The sequence below is a fragment of the Ranitomeya variabilis genome, chromosome 3 (assembly GCF_051348905.1).
Source record: "Ranitomeya variabilis isolate aRanVar5 chromosome 3, aRanVar5.hap1, whole genome shotgun sequence".
Taxonomy (NCBI): Eukaryota; Metazoa; Chordata; class Amphibia; order Anura; family Dendrobatidae; genus Ranitomeya; species Ranitomeya variabilis.
In genome coordinates, this window is record NC_135234.1 from 347,351,670 (window position 1) to 347,376,393 (window position 24,724).

At 42.1% G+C, this 24,724-nt stretch overlaps 1 protein-coding gene across 1 annotated transcript in view; it reads right to left on the minus strand.

Annotated features, from left to right (window-relative positions):
- Window positions 1-24,724, minus strand: part of GRIK3 (glutamate ionotropic receptor kainate type subunit 3) — an 811,677-nt gene that overhangs the window by 384,254 nt on the left and 402,699 nt on the right. The window contains exons 6-7 of the mRNA XM_077295874.1: window positions 11,343-11,516; window positions 4,442-4,585 (exon numbers count right to left, since the gene is read on the minus strand). Coding sequence (XP_077151989.1) covers window positions 4,442-4,585; window positions 11,343-11,516 — 318 coding nt within the window. The remainder of the gene's footprint in view (window positions 1-4,441; window positions 4,586-11,342; window positions 11,517-24,724) is intronic.

Sequence of the window (24,724 nt, forward strand, 5' to 3'; positions counted from 1 at the left end):
GGGTCTTTCAGCATGATAATGATCCCAAGCACACCGCCAGGGAAACGAAGGAGTGGCTTTGTAAGAAGCATATGAAGGTCCTGGAGTGGACTAGCCAGTCTCCAGATCTCAACCCCATAGAAAACCTTTGGAGGGAGTTGAAAGTCCGTGTTGCCCAGCGACAGGCCCAAAACATAACTTCTCTAGAGGAGATCTGCATGGAGAAATGGGCCAACATACCACCAACAGTGTGTGCCAACCTTGTGAAAACTTACAGAAAACATTTGACAACTGTCCTTGCCAACAAAGGATATATAAGAAAATATTGAGATGAACTTTTATTAATGACCAAATACTTATTTTCCACGATAATTTGCTGAATAAATCTTGCCAAATCAGACAAGGTGATTTTCCTGATTTGCTTTCTCATTTTGACTCTCTTAGTTGTGGTCTACCTATGATATCAATTACAGGTCTGTCATATTTTTAAGTGGGAGAACTTGCACAATTGGTGGCTTATTAAATACTTTTTTTCCCAATTTTAACTATACTGATGTGTACAGCATTCCAATTTAGTTAAACTCTATGGTAGAGCAGGGAGACATGTTTTCCCTGCACCACTTTTCTCCACTGAGTAGGCTGCAGGTCACTTTAGGCCTGTCATCTCAGAGTGGCCCTCAATGACGCACAAGAAAATCTCAAACAGGGGCTGGCAACATGATGACATCATTGCCCCAGGATATGTGTGCGCTTTGCTGTTGTCTGCCTGTGCACTTGAGTTGGGTAAGTATGTGACGTTTATTTTTTTCATTTTAATAGCAGTAGGGGGAATAAGGGACATCCTACAATGTACAGTGTTTTGGAGCATTATTGTCATGCACAGTGTAGGAAAGACTAAGTGCAAAACGAAAAGATAAGGGGAAGGGAACCCAACACTAGGGTAGGGGGAAGTGGAGACCCCTAGGCAGATCTAATGTCACCCTGTCTGCCCTAAGCATCCCTATATAGGTTCCATACCTATCGCCAAGCAGGACACCTAACCCCTGCCTGACTTTGGTGATAAGCTCTGCATAGGAAAGGACAGGATGAGCATTATTCAATCCATACTACCACTAAAGACAGAAGGGAACACTTAGCTTGAGCAGACTCAGAAAGAAACACAGACATCCTCCAAACACCAAAGAGGAAGATAGCTGACTGCTATAGCTCCAAGACTCAACAGGGAAATGGAAATATCATTGGCAACTCCCAGCAGCAAGCTAGGAATTATAAACACCCCAGTCCAGGTGTGTCATCTAGAGCCTGGGGAGGTTGCTACTGAGTCCTAAAGTCAGAAGGACTAGGAAGGAGTCTGCAGTCTCTGACACACCCGTGACAATTATATTGTGCATGGGTGTTTTTGGGACATCATATTTTGTATAAGGAGGTTGTATATACGTAGGTTGGCTGTGGTGGCCATCAAACTTAACTCTGTTTATGGGAGCTGTGGGGCCATCATACTGTGCATAGGGGAGCTGTTGGTCAATCATACAGTGTATGAAGGATCTCTTTGACATTATACAATGTATATGGGAACTGTGTGGACATCATACTGTGTATAGGGGAGCTGTTGGGTCATTATCCTGTGCATATAAGAGCAGTAGGCCATCATACTGTACAGAAATGAGCTATGGGGACATCATTCTGTGTATAGAGGAGCTGTAGGCCCATCTTACTGCGTAAAGGGGAGTTGTGGGGAAATCATACTGTGCATATGAGTCACCTATCAGGGCCATGGGGTATTCGGTATCGGGTCCGGTACTTAAAGGGGATGTCACGGTGGCTGCGACCCGGTCCGTGGCCCTGGGCGCCCAATTAAAGGGAAAGATCTTTAAGGGGATTTGTGAATGTCTATTGTTCATGACGCCACCTGTGGTGTTTGATCAGTGGGGACTGACGCTGCAAAAAGGGGTCTTCTGGGGTGATGGTTTGCAGCAAGATGGTGATGTTTCACACAGGTGAAGCGGGTTCAGCAGGGCTTACCAAGTGTAGGGCACTGATGGTGTGGTGGAAGGTATAGCAAAGAACGAGGACACAGGTTCGCAGTTTTTACCTGGTTTACTGATGGTAGTAGTAGTCCTCAGTCCAGGGTCCCAAGTGCAGGGTAGCTGTGGTTCAGCCGGCTTGGAGGCAATAGGATATTCCTCTCCCAGGTGAGGTCCTTAAGCCTTTCCTACTTGCGCTATGTAGTTGATTAGATCCCTGCCACTTGAAGCTTATTGCAAGTCCCCTCTCTCCTGCCCAAAGACAGATGTCTGTACGATAGACAGTTCGAGCCTATTTATAAGATCTCTATCATGACCCGGGCTCTAAGGTCACTGCTTCACCTCAGACTTGATGCAGGCAATTGACATACAGTCCTATGCCATCTGATTCTGCCATGTGTCCTGGAGAACAACACAACCTTAGGCTCCCGGTACCCAGCTTCGGTGCTCTGGCTCTTAGGGTGTCCATCCCCTGTTCCCCTCCTGAGCATCTTCCTCCTCTGTGCATCTTCCCTCTAAGCTCCTCCACTATTCAACTCTCCTTCAGATTCTCCCTCTTTCCAGGGGTAGCAGCTCCCTTGTGGCTGCTCAGCCCCTAAGTCTGCTCCAGACGTCCTTCTACTCTCCTCACTCCTCTACAACTCTCCAAGACTGACTGGCTTCTCCTCCAGACCAGGATACATCAAGTGTAAGAAAGCTCCCCTGAATCCGGGACCAGAGCTTCCCCTCCTAGCCTAGATTCAGATGTGTTGAATGTGAGTGCCTTACCTGATAGAAAGAATCTCCCTTGCCACCAAGCATGATATCACCGTCCCCGAAAGGAAGGCAACATCACTGTAACAACCGGCTACCTGGGGTGTTACACATAGAGGAGCTGTGTAGACATGATACTGTATATACAGAAGCAGTAGGGACATTATTCTGTATTAAGTGAGATATGGTGGTGTCACACTATATATAGGAGAGCTGTTGGAGCATTATAATGTATATAAGGATGATGATGCATTATACTGTTCATGAGAGAGCTTCATACTGTGTATAAGGGAGCTGAAGAGACATTATATTGTGTATAGGGGAAATATGGGCCCAACATAATGTGCATAGGGGAGCTATGGGCCCAACATAATGTGCATAGGGGAGCAATGGAGACACACTCAGATGTGTTCAGCCCACCATATGTCAAAATCCTTGCCATGCCTCTGTTACTGGGCATTTGTTTATATTGCCTGCAATGTTTTCTTCCACTTAATGGACACAGGGAAAAATTCACATGTCATATAGGGCACAATATACCCCCAATTATGTAGTATGAAACCTGAATATCTAATTTAGCATTTGGTTCCATATATTCTCTCCTATCCACAATAAAGGAAAACTTTTTTTCTGCACCTTTTCTAATGCAGAGTTTAGATAAATAAAAACATCTTACTTTATGTTAACCTTTGGGCTGAAAGGTATATAACATTCTCTGTAATTTACTCATAGACCCAGTAGAGAATATAGGCTGCTATTTTGGTAGTCTATATTCTGTTAATGCACCACAGCCAGAGGCAGTTATAAACTTCAAAGAGATGTAATGTTAACCTATATTTTTAGTGCTTGTAATCTGGTAAAGCCCTCAGGCACAGTGCAGAAAAGTTGTAATTCCCCTCAGCCTTGATGACTATTATCATAGCACTTATATTAGGAATCAGTTACCTATGTCATTAATATGACTCTATCCACAAGTTACCAACTGCATATATGAGTCATTTATACTGTCCAGCAATGAGATAAACAACAGCTAACATCTCTTATAACACATTTCTAGAATTCCTCATATATTCATAATGTTGTAATAATTATTTCTTCAATGGTGCATGTTCGTTCTCAATTTTACATTGCCCAATCAGTGCTGGTAATGTCAGGCTATGCACTTATTTAACAAAGAGTATGGAAAAGTTCAGATGTTAATTTATTAAAAAATTTCAAGAAGAATAACTGATAGTAAACCCACAGTAAAATTGTAAGAAAAGATGGAGCATAATTGTTATTTCAAGGTAGATATATTATCTAAACAAACATGTCAGGAGAGCAGACAAATCTAACAGCAATTAATCCACCATAGGTTAATTCATTTCCTGTGTCCCAATGCTTGATTATACAGATTTCCCTATTTTCTGTGCCATAGAAATTTTCTCTGGTTTCTTATTTTCCATGCAAAATGTAGAATCTTTGTCTTATCTAACCTCTTTCTTGATGGAGAGCTTACAATGGATTTGGATTTCTAACATGCGCAGAAGATGACCTACGGAGAGTGTGTGGAAGGAGGAAAGGTCCATCTGTATCTAAAGATTGCATGTATATATAGAGTTACTGTTTATGGCTAAACCCATCTGTTTCTACAACGTACCTAACATAAAAGTTATACTAAAATGTTTCTCAAGTTGGTATTTTACCTCTTTGATGAAGTTCATAAAGCGGTTGCCAAACCTCCAAGCTTTATGTCGATGGCATTGCAATGAGTTGACCGTCATCTGGGGTGCCCTCTGATAGCAAACAGATACAATATGAACCGCGTCGTATGTCAGAGCAGCATCTGTCTAAAATAAAGGGGAATGGCATTGGGATTGACAATAATCTCACAACTTTATTTGGTATATACAGTGTTCAGCACAACACAAAATAGAACAGCAGCATTGCCTACCTAGTCAAGTCTACTAGTAATCTTTTACTTAAACTGATTAGTTAAAACAAGGTATCACCTAAACACTGGATAGGCAATTCCTTGATAATCAGTGCAGGGTCCAACTGCTGAGAACCACACTAATAGGTAAGATCAGAGAACTTTTGATCCCATTACAAAATGGTTTGGTAGGTCAAACGCCCAACCACTGCTCTATTCGGTTCCTATGAGGGCTGGAAAAAGCTGAGCACAGCACTTAACAGTCCAATAGTGAATGAATAGAGCACAGGTTTAGCATATGCACTGCTGTTAAATTCTAATGGGAATAAAATTACTACATTTTGTCAATCAGAGTGAGTCTTACTGGTTGGACCCTGACTGGTCTACAAGTTATCACTTACCAAAGGGTAGGTGATAACTTGTTTACACCAGACAATCTCTTGAAGTTTAATCAACATTGCAATAAACTTTCCTTTAGGAATTTGTGTTTTGCATCAGATTTTCATCAGTAGTTGGTCAGTGTTCCAATTTTTACCATCAAAGTTTAATCAAGTTTTATGGAGTCATACAAGTTTTTTCAAGCCTCAAACTAATTTGAAAATTGGTCCACGTATGGACTGCACATGGATAGCATAAGACTGCTGTCCAAGTTTTTCAGGGACCTAAAGATTTGCATTAGCAAGTTTTAGCCATGATTCGTATGAAAATCAGAAATGTCTCTGCATTTTGATAAAGAACACTCAATCTGCACAAAACAAAGGAATGTGAGCAGCCCCATAGACTTTAATAGGTAAGAGTTCTAGTTTTGAAAAACATAGATAGAACTTGTATCTGAGAAGCTGACATCTGAATGAACCCTTACCCACCTTATAGTTTCTTTAATACAGCAAAGGCAATAGCAACTTGATCATTCATAGGTAGTGTTGAGCATTCCGATACTGCAAGTATCGGGTATCGGCCGATACTTGCTGTATCGGAATTTCCGATACCGAGATCCGATATTTTTGTGATATCGGGTATCGGTATCGAAACAACATTAATGTAAAAATGTGTAAAAAAGAGAATTAAAATAAAAAATATCGCTATACTCACCTGTCCGACGCAGCCGGGACCTCAGCGAGGGAACCGGCAGCGTTGTTTGTTTAAATTTCGCGCTTTTACTTGGTTACGTGAAGTCCCGGCTTGTGATTGGTCAGGGCGGCCATGTTGCCGGGACGCGGACCAATCACAGCAAGCCGTGACGAAATTACGTCACGGCTTGCTGTGATTGGTCCGCGTCCCGGCAACATGGCCGCCATTAACCAATCACAAGCCGTGACGTCACGGGAGGCTGGACATGCGCGTATTTTGAAAAGCGCGCGTGTCCAGCCTCCAGTGACGTCCCGGCAACATGGCCGCCATTAACCAATCACAAGCCGGGACGTCACGGGAGGCTGGACATGCGCGTATTTTGAAAAGCGCGCGTGTCCAGCCTCCCGTGACGTCACGGCTTGTGATTGGTTAATGGCGGCCATGTTGCCGGGACGCGGACCAATCACAGCAAGCCGTGACGTAATTTCGTCACGGCTTGCTGTGATTGGTCCGCGTCCCGGCAACATGGCGCCGTGACCAATCATAAGCCGGGACGTCACTGGAGGCTGGACACGCGCGCTTTTCAAAATACGCGCATGTCCAGCCTCCCGTGACGTCACGGCTTGTGATTGGTTAATGGCGGCCATGTTGCCGGGACTCGGACCAATCACAGCAAGCCGTGACGTAATTTCGTCACGGCTTGCTGTGATTGGTCCGCGTCCCGGCAACATGGCCGCCCTGACCAATCACAAGCCGGGACCTCACGTAACCAAGTAAAAGCGCGAATTTTAAACAAACAACGCTGCCGGTTCCCTCGCTGAGGTCCCGGCTGCGTCGGACAGGTGAGTATAGCGATATTTTTTATTTTAATTCTTTCTTTTACACATTAATATGGTTCCCAGGGCCTGAAGGAGAGTTTCCTCTCCTTCAGACCCTGGGAACCATCAGGAATACCGTCCGATACCTGAGTCCCATTGACTTGTATTGGTATCGGGTATCGGTATCGGATTGGATCCGATACTTTGCCGGTATCGGCCGATACTTTCCGATACCGATACTTTCAAGTATCGGATGGTATCGCTCAACACTATTCATAGGGTATCAGTGCTCATCAATCTTTTGGTTAGACTGTTTTGATACATACAATACTTGAATTTACCATGACTAGTGATGGGCGGACCAGTGGATGTTCGGATCAGTCAGGTTCAGTTGAACTTTTAAAAAAAATTTGGTTCCACTACCAGAACGGTACCCAAACTCAAACCCGAACCCAAACCCCATTCAATGAATGGGGGGGCCTGAAATCCAGTGTTTTCCACGTTGTCATCTGTGTGACAGCACAAAAAATACCATCTCTGATTGGCCATATGTTCATTACCACTGGTAAATGTGCTGCGGTTCTTATGCTATCACACAGATGACAGTGTGGGAGGCAGCAGCTGTGACTGGTGGTAATAAGATTACCGTTGGTCACAGGTGTCGGCTGATGAGAATATTACTCTCATCATATGCCAAGTCTTGCTGATACCAGCGAGAGCAGGCATATGATGTTGAGTGTATTCACAAGCTGGCATCTGTGCAATAAATAAGTAAAATAAAAAAATGCCGTAGGCTCCCCTCTATCCTTGATAACCACTGCAGATAAAGTTGACAGCTGCGGGCTGCGGGCTGGTTATGAAAAACAAAGGGGTCCTCATGCCATTTTTTAAATATTATTTAAATAAATTATTTTAAAAAATTACTTGGAGTCCTCACCATATTTAACAACAAGCCTAGCTAAAGCGGACAGCTGGGTTCTGATATTAAAACATAAAGTTGTAGCATGTCCCTAGTATATAAATGTAACTAATATAATACCTTATATATGTATGCTACGGACTAACTAGGGACAACTGCAAACAACAGATGTCCTAATCACCACAAAACGCAGTTATATCCCATAAAATATCACTTTTATTAATATCCACTAAAATCATTACACATACATAGGCACAAAGGACAGAGGTAGGGATGGTGAAACACTGACTAACAGTACACTGTACACACAAAGGGGCCTGAGGTACCACCCATAGTTAACACACACTATGTAAAATTACATTCGGATGCCAGACCATATAGATAAATTACCATAAATAATAATAGTAGTAAAACACAGAATTAGCCACTTGTCTGGGAGAAGTCCATGTTCGGGGTCCGTGCATGGACACTAGTTGTCGAGTACCTGAACTTTACTGTTTGGGTTCGTCCATCTCTAGCTGTGACATAACAATTCTGGGGCATCTTTTCTCATTGCTCTGTATTGTGATGTTTCTCTTTTTTTCCTTCTGAAAATGTATTCTTGAGAACTGAATGTTTCTTCCTCTCAACATTTCCAGCAGCAATAAGAGAAACTGCATAATGCAAAGTTGTAGGAAAAGATGATCCAGAATTATTTCATGACGGATATATAAATTTGCTAATATTGACATGTCAGGAAGGATGAGCATCATAACTTGATGCTCCTGAATTCATGTGGATCATCCATTCCTAAATTCCTAATTATGTCTCTATCACAGGATGGAGAAAGAAAGTGTAATTTGCACATACTTGCACCTGTAAGGAGCAATTGTAAAATATGTATAGCATTGGTCTTAGTGTATATTAGCAATATAATATGTAAAATAAATATTCTTATGAATATTTCTTGTACATTATTGTATAAGATCTCACTAGGTAAATAAGGCCAAAAAGATACTTTGTGATGGAGCTACAATTTAATTGAAATATTTTAATTGGCTTTTACATTTTGTCTGCAATTTCACAAAAGCCTACTTCATATGTTGTCCCTTAATTCCATCTTATTTCTTCTTTTAGTTAATGTATTAGTCATTTTATTTTATTTCTTATACTTTTACTGTGCTTTTGGAGCATGCATTTTGAGATTGATGGAAAAAGTAATTGGTAAAATTTACGTAAATTTGATTTAAGTAAAAAAAAGTTAGCTTCCCGTGTAAACTACCTCAATTTGTAAAAGATAAATGCTATTTCAAAGAAACAAAATTAGAATGGGAGCTCGTGCCATTTCTGAACCTGATCCAAAACTGCCGCAGCACATTGACCCAGTGATCTGGAACCTCTGAAGCTGCCAATGTATCATCCACAGAGTGTATATGTGACCTCCTTACTGCAGGAGCAGATGATGAACAACACTGGAGGCTAGTGGCATCTGGACTCTGAAGAGGTTGTGATTAGAGGTGGAGCTCACTCCAGAGATACAACCACAGGCTACACAGAAAATTGCATGTCTGGAGTTCTCCAAGAGCAAAAGATATTTGTAAAATACATAGGGTCACAGAATGGTGTCAGGAAGTGAAGAAATAGCTGGAGATAAATTACGGGGTGACAATAATGTTTAACAAAATGAACAACGGCAAAGAACAGATGCTCCTATTATCACCAGACACCCTTAAAACTAAACAGAGGGTTAGGAGAAAAAAAAAGGTTAAGTTTTTTAAAAGGGAATGAAATGCAGTGATATTTTTCCCATCACTGGGTAAAGTTCCGTTTCCAATTTCATATAATCAGATTTTACTAATTTAGTTTTCTTTTTATTGAGAAAAAAAGTATGTGCAGAATGCCACAATATTTCAGAAAAAAAACCATTTTCTGGGTATTTAGACATGCATGCTAGAATGACTGTAAAATCCAATTTTGAAACTTTTAATGCCTGTGTGGTAGGTCGGCTCACTTAGCTGTTCCTCGAGGTAGACACAGGCACACATTGGTTAAAGTCTCTGGGTGGTTTATTGTATCATAAACCCCAAAATGGTAACATAAAAACAGCCTTTCTGGCTCAAAAGGAAATAAAAAGTTCATAAGCAGTCCTGCCCAGCACTTCTGGGCCAACACATATGGCAGCTCCCACAGGAGCGTCAGCCTAGGGCTTGCTTGCCTCTACACACCACAGACCACATAAAAAAAACTGGCTGGACATTTATTTCCCCAGCCACACCCTTGAGGTGGAAATATCCCACCCATCTCTTACCTACTCACCTAAAAACCAGCCCATAACATGGCCGCTTAACTCCTTCAGCACATATCATGCTAAAAAGAAACTTATTGGTTTCTAGATCACGGAGGAAAGCAGTCTCCGGGACAAATATCTCCTCTCACATATCATTCCAGTGACCCTGTCACACCTGGGATCCAGCTACTGCTGTGATTAAATATATGCAGTTTGTATTGTAAAACTAGTTGTCAATATATTTTTCCTGAAATTCAGAATTGCTACTTAGATGAAAAGCGCTATTCCTTAGTCAAATTTACCTTATCACACAAATCTCTAAGGGTGCCCAACCTTTTGCATCGTCACATTTTCCTTTTCTTTTATGTAATTTTTAAAATCTAAAAGATGAAAATATATTTTTTTTACCTAAAATATAAAGGAAATGTGTCATGTTTAACCTTAGGCATTTTAGAGATCATTTCATTTTCAAATTGTTTAACTGTTCACAATAACAGTAATTTTGACCAGGGGTGCCCAAACTTTTACGTTTTACTGTAGATAGATAGATAGATAGATAGATAGATAGATAGATAGATAGATAGATAGATAGATAGATAAAGTAAACATTTTATAGCTTGAAAAAAGGATGGGTATATTGTCTTCAATTCTCCTGTCCCTGGTCTCAGAAAATTGAACAGCGCAAAGCCAATAGTTTCAATGTTTAAGGGGGTGTTAAGGTAATCATAGAGACAAATAGTATCTTCCTCTATGCTTGTTTTCTCGGTTTCCTCCATCTTCCTGAATTGAGCAGAAAATAAATAAAATCAATATCAAATCAACTTAAATGTTTACTGTCCTTAACGACTCTCCTAGGACAATGTGGAAACTAAAATCTAAACTGTATAATCAATGTCTAATATAGCTCTATAAAAACATATTTGCTCTCTTCCAAATGTAACAAAGTATTCTCAATTTCTAAATGTACAGAGTATAGAGAGGTAACCTTAGTTAGCACAAAAGAATCATTTTTGTTGTATTATTGTGCATCCCTACCTCAATTCAACATATATTAATGGTTTTGCAGAAAAATAATTGAAATGTTTCCTATGAACTGGTCTTTGAAATTTTACTTATAGATTATATTTTATTGCTGGACAAATTGCATGCAAGTTTAATGTACACATTTATTTTATAGTATTCTATTAAACATCTATTATAGTAATTGTCAGAGGAAAGTTAGTTTCCCAACTCAACTGGGAATGAGGGATTCTATGATTTACAAATATTTTTTTTTCTTCTTTTCATCTCTAGTATATTACACAAGTTATTTATAAAAATTCTATAATTTAGAAAACTTGTATTTTTATTTAAAGCAATATTTTTGGATTGTTTTAATAAATCAGTTTTGAAACTGCTTGTAACTGAGGCCATATTTTTGTTATAAAAACAAAATTAGTGCATACTGTGACTGACCCCTTCTAAGAATCAAACACCCAATGCAATTATTTTGTGGTATCAATTATAAAACTAATTAATAAAAAAAATTCTGCCTCATTATAAATCTGTCAACCATTTGATCATTAAGTACAGTCTTGTTCTCTGACTTGGTTGTCCGTACCGTCATTATTCCATCAAGAAGACCAGTCTCTGGCTTTGGTGGGGCTTGTAGGCGTTCCATTGACCACTTATCTACTATGGTGCTCACATAAGGGTTTTCCACATTCAGAATCCGGAAACCAGTAAGATTCACTCCAGAATAACGATATGGTTCCAGGTCCAGTGCATAGAGGTCCTGTTCGGAAACATAACATACTTGTTAAAACCATACAGTTGAATCATGCAATGTAACAGGAGAAGTTGGAATGATAAAAAAGCTGAGCATACAAGCAAATACTGTCTTTAACCACAAAGAGGGAACATTTGTAAAAATGCAAAAGACAAGATATAATAGCCAGAAATTGTGTTATTTCTCATGTATGCATGCAACAGCTTATTGTGATATGTTCCAAAATAACAACAATAAAAATACACTGACGCTTGTAGGCTACTTTTGACTGAAGCTACTGGTAGTTCAGCAGGCTTTGTGTGCTGCCCTGTCTAGAAACTATACAAACTGAGTCAAAAATTCAAACTACCATGCTACTGCACCAATTTAGATGATACAACTTGTTCCAGTGAAGACCGTTAACCACTAGGATCATTAGTATGTGATGTAACATAAGTATTGCAACACCGGTATTGTATTGGGAATGCAGTACTTACTGAAATGAGTGAACTATGGCTTCCATAGTAGCACTTTTTACTGATGAGGTCCTAGTAGAGTGGGCGGTATGTATTTGGATCATCTTACTTTGGTGTGCCTCCCTGGGGCTTGCAAGATGTGCGGACATGGCTTGCTCCAGCCAGAACCACTAGCGCTGAGCAATGAGTGATGAAGCAAGCGGGGGTGTGACAGAGCGTGATGTCGCTAGTGCTGCATTATAGGCTCTCAGGTCAGCCTTTTTTATTCTTATTAGTGATGAGCGAAAGTGCTCGCCACTATTCGGTACTCGCATGAGTATCACTATGCTCGGTGTACTCAGCGAGCAGCGAGCATTTCCTGGATTATTTGGCGGTAACTGGTGTCTCCACCCAGCATTTTTGGTGGACTTTAGAGACCCAATAATGGTGCAGGGATTGTCTGCCAGGCCATGAAATGCTGCAGCTATCTTTGTTGTGGTCGTGCAGTGATTGGCTTGGCAGCACAGCATCATCCCAAGTATAAAAGACCTGGCACCGCCCTGCTCGCCGCATTCTGTTCCTGTTTCAGCGAGAGTAGGGACAGCTGGTGCCAAAGTAGGGTCAGAATCGTGGGTTTTTAGAGGTAGTGTAAGTCTGCAACTCTTACATCCACAACTCCTGAGAAACCAACAGTCCTTTTTAGGGCTAATTTGTGGGTCCCGATATTGCAGTGCTAGGCAGGCAGGGCACAGCATATCCACATCAGTGTGAAAGGCCTGCAGGCACTGTATGTGCATCCATTTCTCCCACTGAATCCTTCCCAAAGCTCCATAACTGCCTGCTGATGCTGCAGCTTCTTTACTGTATACCAATTTTTTTTTCCAAAAATTCACCCCCCCAAAAAAAAAATACAGTCTGCTCTGTCAGACTGAGGCCTGTTGAAAAATCATAGTTTGTCAGGCATACGTAGCATAGTTGTGTGTGCTACCTTTGTGCCACTTTTATTTTTTTTGGTGTTTTAAATTCACCAAAAAAGGCCTCATATATCTCTGTGCTCCAACTTTGGGCATTGTAGGCCGGTGTACTTATTTTTTGGCTGTCTTATACTCAAATTCTATACAGCACTATTTAGCATAAAAAAATTCAAAGGCCACAGATTTGACAGTGTGGTATTTCTGTGAGAGCCCTCATATATCTCTGCTCCAAGTTTGGGCATTGTAGGCCGGTGTACTTATTTTTTGGCTGTCATACTCAAATTCTATACAGCACTATTTAGCATAAAACAAATTCAAAGGCCACATATTTGCCAGTGTGGTATTTCTGTGAGAGCCCTCATATATCTCTGCTCCAAGTTTGGCCATTGTAGGCCGGTGTACTTATTTTTTGGCTGTCTTATACTCAAATTCTATACAGCACTATTTAGCATAAGAAATTGAAAGGCCACAGATTTGCCAGTGTGGTATTTCTGTGAGAGCCTCATATCTCTCTGCTCCAAGTTTCGGCATTGTATGCCGGTGTACCTATTTTTTGGCTGTCTGAAACTCAAATTCTTTACAGCACTATTTGGCATAAATTAACTTCACAAAAAAAAATTGAATAGTCTGTTAGGTCAGGCTGAGGCCTGCCTGGTGTTTGAGTTTGAAAAATCGTAGATTTGCAGGCATAATGATCAGATATTATTTTGCTACTGTTAAAGACATTTGTGTTCAGCATTTGAAATAGTGCAGTAGTTCATTTAAAATGGTTAAGGCAAGGGGCAAGGGACGGGGAAGTGGACGTGATGCTGATAGTGCATCCAGAGGACGAGGCTGTGGCCAAGGTGAAAATGGGCATCAGCAAAGACCGACATCTTCTCGCTCGATCTTCCTGTCCCAGTTTTTAGGGGACCGCAGCACACCACTATTGCAGCCAGAGTAGTGTGAAACGGTTGTTGGTTGGATAGCGGATAATGCTTCCAGTCACTTAGCCACCACCACCACCTTGTCTTCCACATGGTCAAGTCTGAGTAGCCGTGAGTGTGGCCAGGATATTCCTCACCCTGATCCTCCCTCCCAAAATGCTGAGTGCCCTGAGACAACTGATCCCACACTTGGACTCTCTGAAGTGCTGTTCAGTTTTCCATTTCAAGATTCAGAAATCTCTGCCGGTCAACTTGAAGTGGGGAAAGATGAGATCGCATGTAGAACTGCCCAAAGCTGTGACCAGCCCCGGTCACATGAAGGCGATGGTGGGAAAGTGTCACAAGAGGTGGACAATGATGAGACACAATTGCCAGAAAGTCAGGAGGAGGAGCAGGGTGCGGATGTGGAAGACAAGGTGGTAGATGACATAGTGACTAACCCAACCTGGCAGGAGGACATGCATAGCGAGGAGAGCAGCACAAACAGGGAAGAAGGCATATCCCACCAACAGGCAGGAAGAAACAGTGTGGTGGCCACAGACAGAAAGCATGCATCCGTTCCCAGTAACACCAACATGAGGGATGTTGCCATTCCAACTGTTAGATCTTCCCGAATTATTTTTTAAAGACTCTGCCGAAAACCCCAAGAAGGCCATTTGCAGCACCTGCCATGCCCGCATCAGCAGGGGTAGCAAAACAACCAGCCTGACCACAACCAGCATGATAAAGCACATGCAAGCAAAGCACCCAACTTTGCGGGCTGAACCCCAGGCTCCAGGACCACTGCCTGCTGGTCACACCACTACGTCTTCGACTGTTTTGCGTAGAAGCCAGTCCCCAGTACACCGTGCATGTCAAGATGCCTCTAGCCCTGCACCTGTTGTGGCCCACAGTCAAGCAGCACCATCAGCAAGCCCGTCCACATCCTTGTCCCAGCATAACGTTCAGTTGTCTACAACCCAGTCTTTGGAACACAAGCGGAAATACCCAGCCAGCGCCTCACAAGCCATAGTCCTCCATTCTAATATTTCTCTTCTGCTTGCGCTAGAAATGCTGCATTTTAGGCTTGTTGAGACGAAGCTTTCCGCAACCTCATGGCGGCGGCCATCCCTCATTGTACTTGGTCCCCAGTCACCACTATTTCTCCCGATGTGCCATACCGGCATTACACCAGCATGTGTCCCACAACATTACCCGTGGCCTCAACAATGATGTTACAGGGAAAGTCCACCTAACCACGGACATGTGGATAAGTGCTTGTGGGCAGGGATGTTACATCTCAATGACGGCACACTGGGTTAACATAGTAGAAGCCTGGACCCAGTCGGACCTTGGGATGGAACACATCCTCCCCACAACAAGGATTGCTGGCCCTACGTCAATCAGGGTTACCCCACAGTCTACAGCTCCTGCACCACCTCCTCCTCTTTTTCATCCTCCATCTCTGAAATCAACACATCAGTCAGAAGCTGGAAGCACTGCAGCACTGCCTCAGCCAAGCAGCAACAAGGCTGTGCTGAAGCTAATCTGCATAGGTGACAAACCGCACAATGTAGAAGAGTTGTGGACAGTGCTGAAAGAGCAGTCAGATGTTTGGTTGACACCGCTGAACCTACAGCCAGGCATGGTCATGTGTGACAATGGCCGTAACATGGTGGCAGCTCTGAGGCAAGGTGAGCTCACACACGTACCTTGCATGACCCATGTGCTTAATCTCGTGGTTCAGTGTTTTCTGACAAGCTACCCGGAGCTGCCGGATCTGCTAGTGAAAGTACGCCATCTGACTGACCATTTTAGAAAGTCAGCTTCTGCAGCGTGTTCAGCTTCCAGCTCACTGACTAATGTGTGATGTCTCCACGCGCTGGAACTCTACGTTGCATATGTCGGAAAGGATTTGTGAGCAGAAGAGGGCCGTTGTTGACTACCAACATCAACAAGGCCATCGAATTTCAGGTCAGACTCCACACATAAGACCTCAGGAGTGGACATGGATGTCAGACATATGTAACATCCTCCAAAACTTTGAGGACTGCACCAAGATGGTGAGCGGCAATGACGCCATAATTAGCATCACCATCCCGCATCTCAGCATTCTCTGCTCACAATTAAAGAGGATGCATTGCAGGCGGAGTACAAGGACATGGAGCAAGGATTCAGAAACATACAGGGGGATTAACCTCAGCCCAGCCTCATGTCTTCTCAACGTGGATTGGTAGGCAATGAGGAGGAGGAAGAACAGGAGCTACTTTCATGCACCTTAGATGGTACTACAAACACATCTTTATTAGCTTCTGTTCAGCGGGGATGGCCTGAAGACAGGGAGGAGGAGGATGAGGATGAGGAGGAGGACAGCATTGTCAGTCCTCCTGTTGGTGAGGACATGGAAGTCTTGCCTGTTAGCAGTCTGGCACACATGGCTGACTATGTTGAGCTGCATTTCACTTGACCCTCGGATTTTCAAAATTTTGGGTGACACTCATTACTGATTAGTGACACTTCTAGACCCATCCTACAATCAGAACTTTCAATCTCTTCTGCCTGAGGCAGAGAGGTTAACTAAAATGTTGCAGTACCAGAGGGCCATTGTAGCACAACTACTTTAAAAATTCCCATGTGAGAACGCTGGCAGCAGACATCAGGGTTTGTTGTACAACCAAGGAGTCCAAGTGAGAGAGACAGTAGTACAATCCAGCTCAGACAGGGGAACAATTGCCAAGTTCTGGGACAGTTTTCTCAGACCCTTCCATCGTGGCGGCACAAAGGCAAGGGGTGCTGTCACAAGAAGTGCAATGTTTGGGAATATGGTGAGGGAGTATCCTGCAGATCGTACAAATGTCCTCCGTGATTCCTCTGTGCCTTTTAATTATTGGGTATCCAAGCTGGACACGTGGCATGAATTGGCTCTCTACGCCTTAGAGGTCCTGGCCTGCCCTGCTGCTAGCGTTCTGTCAGAGAGGGTTTTTAGTGCCGCTGGCGGAATTATAACAGAAAAGCGCATCCGCCTGTCAACTGAAAATGCTGACGGGCTGACCCTTATAAAAATGAACAAGGCCTGGATTGGGAAAGACTTCTGTACACCACCAAGTGAAAACAGTGAAACATAACCTCAAATATATTCTCTCTTTTGGGGAGGTGTATTCTCATGCACCTCTTCACAACCACACATGGGTATACGCTTCCACATTGGTCTGTTTGTTGTTATCCTCCTTCTTATCCTCATCCTCTTCATCAAGAACCACTAGATGACCAGGGTGAATGTGCTCTGTACTGTTATAGGCAGGTGATTTTTTGGCACGAGGGCTGTGAAGGCACTATTTTATTTTGTAAAAACAGGACCCCACATTGGGGAATTGGGCATTACATTACATTGGGCCTACTTCTTAAGTCTGTCTCCTGCAATGTGTCCTTTAACTGCCACTAGATCACCAGGGTGAACGTGCTCTGTACGGTGCATTTTGGCCAAGGGGGCTGTGATGGCACTCTTATTTTTTAATAAAAGGATGTCACATTGGGGAATTGGGCATGACATTACCTTGGGCCTACTTCTTAACTCGGTCTCCTGCAATCTGTCCTGTACCTGCCAGTAGATCACCAGGGTGAACGTGCTTTGTACTGTTATAGGCCGTTGAAGTTTGGCCAAAGGGCCTGTGATGGAATTAGTCTATTTTTAAAAAAGGTACCCCCATTGGGGAATTGTTTGGCAGATCATGCACTGCATTACAAGTCTCAGAGACACACAACACTGCACTGGCCTAATTCTTAAATCTGTCTCCTGCAATGTCTCTTGAATAACTGCCACTAGATCACCAGGGTGAACGTGCTTTGTACTGTTATAGGCTGGGGAAGTTTGGGCAAGGGGGGCTGTGACAGCACTAGTATATTTTTAAAAAAGGTACCCCACATTGGTGAAACCACATTCTTGTTGGCAAACACTTCATAACATTTGTGTACCTTAAAGAGTTCACTTGAAAAGCTCCTTTTTGTGTTGCCTGGTTGCTAACATTGGACACAATACACTTCATATAAATTTGATAAAGCAATGCTGTTAGTTTGGCTCAGTAGTTCATTAAAATTAATTCTTTGTCCACCATATTAGTTTCTCTCCTTGAGAGCCTTAACTTTGGCTGCCTCAAATGTACAAATGGTGAATATACAAATGGCGATTTGTAACCAAGATTAAAATACTGTATACCCAATGCATTCAGACAATCACATAGCTGCATTTCTTGTAAAACATTTACAGATGTGACAGACAATGCTCATAGTGACACAATCTTGATAAATGTTTGTTTATTCACTTCACAAACAGTTCTAAGCCACTATATGTTTGCTGTTTGTCATTGTAAAACATTAAGGTTTACTGTGACTATGCCTGTGGTGGTTTGATCTAAATCCTTGTGGCTTTTATTTTCTAGGGGTTCATGGCCCCTCATCTGATGACTCCATGATATCTCAGTTTCATCCAACCTTGAAAAGTGGCCATTGAAGGTGTGGGGGGAAACTAGAGTTACTGCATAGTGTAAATCACTATATAAGACCAGAGAAACATGACTAAGACAGATGCCAATACTGGGGTACCTGTACATGTACAGAGTGCTGATACCTGCATAATTGGGGATGCCCATGCAGTGTAGGTAATCTCCCAGGGGTTCTATGTCTTGTTGTTGCTTCTCTGATATTTCAGACGGATGATGTTTAAAAGCCTCTTGGTGATGATCTAAGTATACTGTATGTTAGGGGTCGAGTTCCTGCTGCTGCACAGGGGGAATCTCGAGCCATGTCTGCATTCTGCATCAGCCGCAGTGGAGCCTGCTCAGCGGAGATGTCGGTCCCAGCTTTTTGCTCAGCCTGATTCTGTGCAAAGGGTTACTGCTGCCTTTCCAGGCTCTGCTTTTGTAGCCAGCACTGGTCAGCGGCGAGCAGGCTTTTCTGGGACTAAGTCCTGCTTTGTACACACTGAGCATGCCCACGGGAGAACCTCTAATTGGAGGTCGGGGGTCACACGGTCAGGTCCTGTAGCAACTCCAATTGGACTACTAGGGAGGTCCTTGTCTGCTGCAGCTATATAAGGTTCGCATGGCCGCACAGCCATGCGCTAGTATCAACCTATGTTATTAGTAGGGTTGAGCGACTTTTATTTTTATAGGATCGGGTCGAGTTTCACGAAACCCGACTTTCTCAAAAGTCAGGTCGAGTGAAATCGGCCGATCCTATAAAAAAGTCGGGGTCGGCCAAAACACGAAACCCAATGCAGTGCAATGGGATACTATGGTTCCCAGGGTCTGAAGGAGAGGAAACTCTCCTTCAGGCCCTGGGATCCATATTAATGTGTAAAATAAAGAATCAAAATAAAAAATATTGATATACTCACCCTCGGATGCGCCCTGGTACTAAACGGCAGCATTCCTTCCTAAGGATGAGCGCGTGAATGACCTGCGGTGACGTCGCGGCTTGTGATTGGTCGCGAGCGGTCACATGGGTGGTCACGCGACCAATCACAAGCCGCGACGTCATCTAAGGTCCTTCATGCGCTCATTCTTAGGAAAGAAGGCTGCCGGAAAGAAGCAGGGCGCGTCCGACGGTGAGTATATACCTAATAGGAAAAAGTCGGCGACTTCTGAAAATGGCCGACCCATTTTGCTCAACCCTAGTTATTAGCTTTGCTAGTTGGTGGTCATGTCTGCATGTGGTCAGGGTTGGCTGAAATAAGGCCTTAGAATATGGCATCTCCGGTGATGAGTTTTGTAAGCTTGGATTCGGGGCCCAGCTGAAATAAGCCCCTAGATTACTGGCACCTCCGGGGACGAGTTGTTTGTGTGCTATGCTGTCTGCATGACCACTCTTTGATTTGCTCAGTTAGGTAGCTGTGATCCTTTGTGAGGTTAACAGGGCACAGCATTTTCATATCTTTGCGATTCTGTGAAGTTAACAGAGTTTGCTTATACCGCCATATAGTGCCGCCAATTACTTTGCAGCAGTTATCTCTTCATGGTGGACACCGGGCTGCGAATGCACCTTGTTGTTTCTTTCCTTCACTCCGCTAGCCCTAATAGTATACTAGTGCCAGGGTCTGGCTAAGTAATGGCGGACAAACAGCGATTGCAAGGGTACATCCAGCAGCTGGAGGGCAGGTTGGTGACTCTCGAGCATGCAACCTCAGCTGTGGATGTAACAGCAATAGCAATACCACTGCCACCTCTGTTCCGACTTTATCCCATCTCCCGCTGCCAGAGAAATTCTCTGGTGACAGTAAAACCTGTAGGGGTTTCGTGAGCCAGTGCGGTATACATCTCAAGCTTCTGGCTGCACGTTTTCCTACAGAGCGGGCAAGGGTGGGATTTATAATATATTTTCTGTCGGATAGGGCATTGGAGTGGGCTACGCCGCTGTGGGAGCACGACGATCATGTGGTGCAGAGTGCTTCTGAGTTCTTGAGCACTTTGAAGCAGGTCTTTTTAGGACCTCAAGTCACACATAATACGGCGCTCCAACTGCAGGCATTGACTCAGGGGTCATCCACTTTTGGTCTGTACTGTATATATATATATATATATATATATATATATATTTATTTATTTATTTATATACATATATATACATAGTAACCAGCTTGGGTATATATATGTATGCAACAGACTGTAGACTTATGCATGTGTAATAGATATTCTTTATTAGTACACGGTTTTGTCTCAGTGATCTTGCATATATAGCATAAGGAACAGAAAGCATTAAGCCATCACTAGTAGTGTTGAGCATTCCGATACTGCAAATATCGGGTATCGGCCGATATTTGCTGTATCGGAATTCCGATACCGAGTTCCGATATTTTTGTGATATCGGAAATCGGAGTCGGAAGTTCCTATAAGTTCCCAGGCGTGTGAGGTGCGTATGGTTCCCAGGGTCTGGAGGAGAGGTGACTCTCCTTCAGGCCCTGGGATCCATATTCATGTAAAAAATAAAGAATAAAAATAAAAAATATGGATATACTCACCCCTCCGACAGACCCTGGACCTCAGCGGTGCAACCGGCAGCCTCTGTTCCTAAGAATGCAGTGAGTGTAGGACCTGCGATGACGTCGAGGCTTGTGATTGGTCGCGTGAGCGGTCACATGAGCGGTCACGTGACCAATCACAAGCCGCGACATCATCGAAGGTCCTTCACTCTGCATTCTTAGGAACAGAGGCAGACTCTTGCAGTGGTGACAGCCAGGGCTCGTCCGAGGGTGAGTATATCCATATTTTTTATTTTTATTCCTTATTTTTTACATGAATATGGATCCCAGGGCCTGAAGGAGAGTTTCCTGTCCTTCAGACCCTGGGAACCATCCAGGATCACTTCCGATATTTGTATCCCATTGACTTGTATTGGTATCGGGTATCGGTATCGGCGATATCTGATATTTTTGGGATATCGGCCGATCCAATCCGATACCGATGCTTTCAAATATCAGAAGGTATCGCTCAACACTAATCACTAGTATTTATATAATAATTACTAATAATTATTAATTAATATCGGACTGAAATAGAGGTTTAGTTTTGTCCCTTTAACATTTTGGCAGGATTAACCCCTATTTCACTATTACATGTAGTAAACCATTACAAGATCACAGTCATTTTTACAGGATACTTTCTCCAGTTGATTTATTTTTCTACAATATCATATTTCTGCACAAACCTTGTTCTTTGGTTGCAATTAGTATATAGAGTGTTCAATTGCTGCAGTATATTGTATTATATTGTTTTATAAGAAGGAAAAGCCTCTAGTGGCCAGGATCTTGCATTGTAGCAAAAGGTCTATTCAAACAATGCTGTATAGGAGCATTATTGACAAAGGAAATAGCAAATGCATGTTGTAATTTTTTATGCATATTTAGGAGGAATTTAGGACCTAAAATAACACAGTTATAAAAGGAGAAAATTCACTTTAAAAATTAAAAAATGGTTGTATGTAGAATATTTTTAGTTTTAACTTCAGAGGCATTGCCACTGTGTCGTTATAGTATTTAAAGCCCAAAAGTAATCTAGCAATGCATATCATGCTTGGCATAGAACCAACTGTGTAGGTTTGCCAGACAGAAAGTGGAAGGGTGCACGAAGAAATGCATCTTAATGCATTCCTTGGCTGAGATGGATGTCTGGCTATTGTGTTTAATCACATAAAGATCTGCTGTTTCAGGAAACCCGATGGCTGGGAAAGGGACAGGAAACTGTTAACCTCTTCAGGGTATATTGTGATAGCAACTATTGTACAGTGTTTTAAATAATTTAGTTTCTTTTTCATGCTGATCCCAAAATTTTCCAACTCTAGTATGAGACATGATAACACAAGGTCAAAACACAAGCAGAGTCGGTAGCTTACTGCTGAAAGGACAACACAGAGGAACACAATTGCAGTCAAGAACCAAAAATACCTTATCAATGGCAATTATCAAAATGGGAGAAGGATGAATGTGCATCTAAGATTTGCTTTTTGTGGGACAAATTGTACTTTTGAATTACACCATTCATTTTACTATGTGATGTACTGGAAAGCAGCAAAAAAAATTCCAAGTGCACAATATATATATATATATATATATATATATATATATATATATATATATATATATATATATATATATATATATTTTAAAAAAGGCAGGACTACAATTGTTTTTTATGTTTTGTTTTTTTACGGATTTCATTATGCAAGAAAAAGGATCTGGCAACATGATTTTTAAAACTCAATACAATTACAGAAAAAACAAACATGCATAGTTTTTAATATTTCAGTAATAAATTGGTTAAAAAAAATGGAGTGTTGCTACTTTTCGAGATGTGCAACTTTTTCATTGTTCAGTCAATGGGGTTGCTGGAGCACCTGTTTTAAGTGGTGAGCTGACATTTTTATCAACACAATTTTGGGCACATGCGACACTAAAATTGCTTCTTATTGCATGTTACTAAAGTGTGGCGGTAGCTGAAAAAAATGCCATTTCTATTTTTTATCTTTATGGTGTTTATTGATAGGGTTAATTGTACATTGTGAAATATTGGACTTTTATGGATGTAGAGATATCACATATGTATTATTTAAAAAAAAAATTACTTTTAATGGGGGAAGGTGAAATAATTAGAATTTTTATATATATTTTCTTTCATATTTTATACAATATATTTCTTTACTTCTTACTGTATTTTGCAGTCCTCATAGATGCCTTGAACCCTGAGGTCAACAGATTGCTTGCACTATATACATCACTAGAACAGTAAAAGAAAATCACAGGATTCTGTGAAACCCAGCCACAGGCTACACTTCAGGAGAAATTCATCATGAAAGGCATGAGGGTGTTTAGCAGACCCCTGGCTGTCTTTGACAACTCGTGGGCACTCTGCGATTAAATTACAGGCGTGCCAAGGGAATTGGAATGGTGATCAAGCCATCAGAAATGAATAGTAGTGAAGCTCAGCTCCATTCTTGGCTGTTAGAGTCAGATGATGGCCGAGCCTGTATCAAAAACTGGTAAGGGGTTAAAGACGGAGAGTCAGTGCATGAACTATAGAGACAATGCTACAAGTACTAACAGGGATAAAAGCATTTGATTCATCCAACATATTTGCATTTAGCAGCAGCAGCAGTGATCTGTAGTGTTTAGTTCTCTTTTGACATAAAAGGTCTCCTCAAGAGATGAGCAGATCGCTTATCCCGGTCCACAGTCCAGGTCAGTGCTCTCTGTCCATGGCCAGGATCTGTGATCATTTCCTGACATTATGGGCTCCTTGGTTTGACGTTTGACTCACTAGCCTGTTGTGACATTATCTGTATACTGTGCAACCCACAGATGATGACATGCCAGAACAGCATATCATAAGTAAATCCAGGGATCAAGGGAGGTCAGAAAATTGGCACAACTTCTTTCCTTGGCCAGAGAGCATTGACCTGGACCATGGAACGGGTTGCGCAATGAGATCTGCTCATGTCTAGTCTCCTCCAACCTCTGCCCTTTTCTGTTTCCATATTCAGGGAAATCCATCCTCTCCTGAGTATTCAAAATTGGTGCAAGACTACAAGTATGAAAAGTGTTGGGAAGTTGAAATTGTTCACAACTAATTGAATAGTTTTAGGTAAAGTAATCTAAATATTTCATAAAATATCATGTACACTTTTGATGATGTGGACAAATGCTCCTCCTATGTAATGCACAGATGCACTAGGTTCGCTAATGCAAAGAGATTTTTTAAATTTTCTTTCCTAGTCTCAGTGTTAAAGTGTGACAACTGCTTGTAAAAAAGGTACTCCGGTAAGAATCTATCATCTAGCCACAGGTTATGTGACAACTATTAGATTGCTGTTGGTCTGACCCCAACCAGTCACCAAGCTGCAAGACTTCTGTCTTCTGATGAATGGAGGATTGATGGACAACTGGTCTCCAACTGAGCTATCTCCAGCAGTGTCATTGAAAACCATTGGTGTAGGCGTGTTCATGCTTGACTACTGTTTCATTCCCATGAGTTAGATGAGTCTCATGTTCTGGTGATCAGTGGAGTTTTCACTGGTCAGCTCCACAACAATCTAGTACTTATAGCTCGTACAATGGATATTTGATGAAGAGGTATTCCAATAAGAACAATTTAACTTCCAGAGGACCTTTCACTGAATTTTTAAAATTTAAACCGAGTAACTTTTATTATTGCTGCTATTCCACTGATGCTGGAACAGTTTTTTTCTTCTGTGCCCCTCCATTCCTAAGTTATGCCCCTCAGTAATAATGATGCAAATTTTCCAGTCAACTATGTGGGCATATTCCACTACACGTTTCTGAGGGTGTTGTATTTTTCACCTTTGATTCAAGCAAATCAGAAAACTATAACACTCACAGGCAGGTTCTTTAGTACACG